The sequence below is a fragment of the Ruditapes philippinarum genome, unplaced genomic scaffold (genome assembly GCF_026571515.1).
Source record: "Ruditapes philippinarum isolate M1 unplaced genomic scaffold, ASM2657151v2 ctg1101_1_1_1_1, whole genome shotgun sequence".
Lineage (NCBI taxonomy): Eukaryota > Metazoa > Mollusca > Bivalvia > Venerida > Veneridae > Ruditapes > Ruditapes philippinarum.
The window spans coordinates 135,079-139,670 of record NW_026855120.1 but is presented as its reverse complement, the minus strand read 5'-3'; the positions used below and the strand labels follow the sequence as shown (position 1 = coordinate 139,670).

Below are 4,592 nucleotides of genomic sequence, written 5' to 3'. Positions count from 1 at the left end.
CAGAATGCAACCACAGCAAAATAATAGCAGACCTGGTTTGATTAAGTCTGTTCATGAGTGGTAATGAAAAGTGCAGCACCACTCACGCCCCCTAGCACCGGCTAAAATCATACGTGGCTGAATGTACAACTATCATATTTCCATGTATTTTTTAAATACATTTACATCAATTCAGGCGAATTAAAGAAAACGCATTTCATTTACATGTTTACATTTGTATTGCATCTGTATCTAAAGTGTTGACATTTGTATGGAAATTACCTTTTTAGTTTTATTTGAATAAAGAATACATGTAGAGAAAGCCAGGATGTATAAAGTTTAAAATACAGTAAATTATGCTCATCAGACCACTTCTATTAAGAGACGAAATATCTTAATAGACCATCATTTTGTACCCAATTGTTAAGCTTATGTACAAATTGAATTATATTAAGACATCATTGTGTTAAGATACCATTTATGGCTTCCCTTGGCCTTTAATTACAGGTTACACTGTATCTATGATTCAGTTGTACACTTAAAAACATGATATTATCATCGTTATAGATAAAGTACAGCATGGTTGGTGAGAACGGAGATGCTGATGTACCAACACCAAACAAGTATTTTCGGTATGTAACATTAAAACAAATAGTTCTTATTATTTTAAGCATAATAATTTTGAAACTAAATCCTAAAACATATCTATTAAATTGTAGCCATACATGATGTTATTAAAATAAATATATTCCTGTCTTTAACTAGGACATTCAATGATGACATGGCGGTGCAGGAATATGGTAAGATCTTGTTGGAGTACCTTTCTTCCAAACCCGACTCGACAACTGTGAATCGTCAACGTCTTGACGATGATTTCGTTAATTTTGAATCGAAGTGCAGACAAAACAAGGCTGTGTACTATGCAGCATATCCCAATGTTACAAGGTTTGATTTAACAAATATTTTATATGTTAACATGTACATGATATGTCCATATGACGCAAGACCGGCTTTTATCATACATAAAAAATGTCATAATATAAAATAAATCAAATAAATGATACATAATTAAATACTACATATGGAGAATTCTAAAGTAATCGTAGAAAATATAACAATACTTCAACTTTATATTATGTAATTATCATTCCATTATCATTATGTAATTATCATTTAAGTTATTTGTAAGTCCTACAAGAGCCATCACTGTGTAGAAAAATATTTAAAGCATAACCGTCCCTTTTTAAGTTGAATTATCTTTGGATATTAAGCGTATATTCCAAAGACCTTGCTGCGACAATATCTCGATTTTTATTCTGAAATTCGAACTAAGAATAATTATTTGTTTGTGTGTGAGGAAAATGTTTTTACTCTTTCAGAATTTGCGAGAAAGTGTTTATTACACCGGCGGACAGGGCAGCGCATTATGACATAAACAATAAAAGCAAAGCTGATCTGCAGTCCATTATAAAATCTTTGTTACAGGTGATGTCTTATTTTTGTTATTGTTATTTATGTTAGTTTGCCGAGTGTCTTTAAATTGTAAACTACACATCAAGAGTAAGTAATTTAAACAAGTACAAGTGCACTTACTTACTTTCTTTAAATATGATAATGAATTATTACCGTCTCTTACAGGAAATAAGAAGCCATGGTGGACACGAAGAGGCAGAGTATATATCAAAGCAATGGGCGAAGAAGCTGAGGTGTGGAACGAAGAATGTCTTGCTCACAGTATATCAAGAATTATGTCAGTGTCTGGAAGAAGTCGCTTCAAGGGAACAAACATTGGGTAAACTAAAATAATGTATTGAACAACTTTTTCAATTATGAATTATGCTAGAAGCATATATTTATTTCCTGTGGACAGGGCATAAATACGGCGGCATATTTGCGACAAATTTAGCTGTAAGTTTAGCGTTGTCTTGCCCAAACAAGCACTTGGCATGGATCCACATATCGCAGTCGTCTATTCCATTTGTTGAGTGCGAGCACTTCTTCTTCTCTTGTTTGGTGTCGTCATCTGACACACGCGGCAGCGCCGTTCACTGCCAAATATGAATGGTAAACTGTCCTCTGTGCTGGCTTGCACGCGATACTCACGAGTGCCGCACTTGTAGTTGTTTGTATTTGCGATGACAGCTCTTGGGGACAGTAGCTTATCATCACATGCACTGCTGGGTCAAGGCTTTTCGCTTGGGTTTAATGTTACCTGAAAAAATGTAGCTCAAATAGGTGGAATTGCTTAGATGACTATTATCTCATACGAAGCTTTAATGTCAATCATTGTTGCTGTTTAATTTAATTGTATTATGTACAGATAACATTGTTTTCTATGACAATAATTTACATATGATAATGAATTAATACCGTCCCTCACATAAGATACGTATTTGTACAGATAATATTAGCAGTTGATTATAACGTCACTATTTATATATGTTCAAAGTATTTATTTTAAAATAAAAAAAAACCATATGCCGAACGCATATGATTTCAGAGAGTGACTCAGAAAGCCAAGAAGACGGTACGACAGTGGCGCCGCAGGAGGAGTTACAACTTCCCCAGTCTGATCATCCCTCACAAGGCCGTCTTCTCTTGCGCTGAAGGCAACGTCCTTCACCTTTACCTCCACATCATCCCCAGTCATTGTTGCATATTCAATAGCCTATACGATATATGTACACTAATTACATGTATTACAGTAAGTTATTTTTACAAATATTATTTGCAGTTTCAAAGATTATCGATTATGACAATAGGAAGATAATGAAATGGTGATCGATTATTGATGCTAGATTACATCTTTGGAGGATGCATTTTAATCGAAAAAACATAGAAGTCACGTTTGCGATAAGTGTCCACATTTTATAACAAAAAGATAATATTTTACTTTTACATGTACCAGTATTCTGTCTGTAACAACAACAACTATACCAGTAAACATGCTATAAATGTTAAAACAAGGAAAAAGCAGATCGTGGATGTTAAAAAATATCTTTGATTTTTATCTGAAAACATAATCGAATAATAATCGATGATTTATTGAAAAAGTATTTCCGTTTATTTTTTATAGTTCATTATGAATATAGACTAGAAATATGGTGACACCTTTGTTATACTAATTTGTTTAATTAATAGTATAATTTTCTACATTGGATTATTTGTACATAACGGGTTATACATTAACCTGGTTGCCTTTTTGAAAAGATTTCTCTTTCTCGTGCATCGTACATACTGGCGTTTTTTTCTGTCTTTTATGTGCTCTACCAGGACCTGGCCTGACCTCCTCTTTGTCATGGCTTTCGCTGGCACCTCTTTTTTGTGGGCTGTTTGCTTAGCCGGTTGTTTGCTGTACTTCGTTGTCGTCTGATTAACACACAGAAACAATACCTATGTTATTTGTGATTTTGAACATTCCACGAACGTTAAATATAATAATTCTGAACATTTTTAGCTCGACTATACGAAGTATATGGAGAGCTGTCCTACTCGCCCCGGCGTCGGCGTCCGCGTCCAGATTTTAGATTAAAGTTTTAGTGCAGTAAAATATTTTTCACTATAACTTTGTCATTTCTTAAAGTATCAACTTCAAATATGTGTTCCTTATCATCAACCACATCTTATGTGACAAGGTTCATAACTCTAGCACCAATATTTTCAGATTTATCTCCCCTTGAACTTAGAATTTTCCTCAAAAAATACTATTTCCTACTGTTTCTTCTTTATTTCTTAAGGGATCAACCTCATACTTCAAATATATTTACGTTATCATCATCCCCATCTTATGTGACAACGTTCATAACTCTAGCACCAATATTTTCAGATTTATCTCCCTTTGAACTTAGAATTTTCCATAAAAATATTATTTTTTACTGTTACTTATTTATTTCTAAAGGGATCAACTTTATACTTCAAATATATTTACGTTATCATCATCCATATCTTATGTGACAAGGTTCATAACTCTAGCACCAATATTGCAAGAATTATCTCCCCATAAACTTAGATTTTTTTACTAGAAAAATGTTATTTTTTATTATAACTTTTTTATTTTTAAAGGTATCTACCTCTAACTTCAAATACTTATTCCTTATCATCAATTACATTTTATGTGACAATGTTCATAACTCTTGAAGCAATATTTACAGATTTATCTCTCTTTGAACTTAGGATTTTCTTTAAGAAATATAATAACTTCTTTACTTTTTAAGGTATCTACTTCAAACTTCAAATATATATTCAAACCTTTTCCACGGGGAAATAGTGCAGTCCATGACTGACAGATTTGTATTTTTACACATGATCGAATTTGTATAAACACAAATAATTTGTAATTTTACAAATTATTTGTAAATTTACCAGTTTCCTAGACCTGATTATCTTCATGAGCTCAGTTCTACTTTGTTCAATTTCACATGAATTTATGTTCATTTCTGACTGGCTTTTTTTAACAAATGTAAGTATGATGTAGTTTTTTTTCTCATTTCAAGTCACGTTTAATATGGAAACAGCAAAGTGTCCTATCTGTTATGAGCACACTCGGGACAGCTTCATAATTCCTTGTGGGCACACCCTTTGTGCAGTATGTGGGTTTACACAGGAGGGAGACG

The 4,592-nt window shown here is 33.0% G+C and overlaps 1 protein-coding gene across 1 annotated transcript; it reads left to right on the top strand.

Annotated features, from left to right (window-relative positions):
• Nucleotides 1-346: 346 nt before the first annotated feature.
• Nucleotides 347-4,359, top strand: LOC132742155 (uncharacterized). Its single transcript, XM_060730482.1, has 5 exons — nucleotides 347-611; nucleotides 745-924; nucleotides 1,359-1,464; nucleotides 1,618-1,771; nucleotides 2,480-4,359. Exons 1-5 carry the CDS (start codon nucleotides 559-561, stop codon nucleotides 2,584-2,586), a joined length of 600 nt encoding a protein of 199 aa, XP_060586465.1. The 5' UTR covers nucleotides 347-558; the 3' UTR covers nucleotides 2,587-4,359.
• Nucleotides 4,360-4,592: the final 233 nt, after the last annotated feature.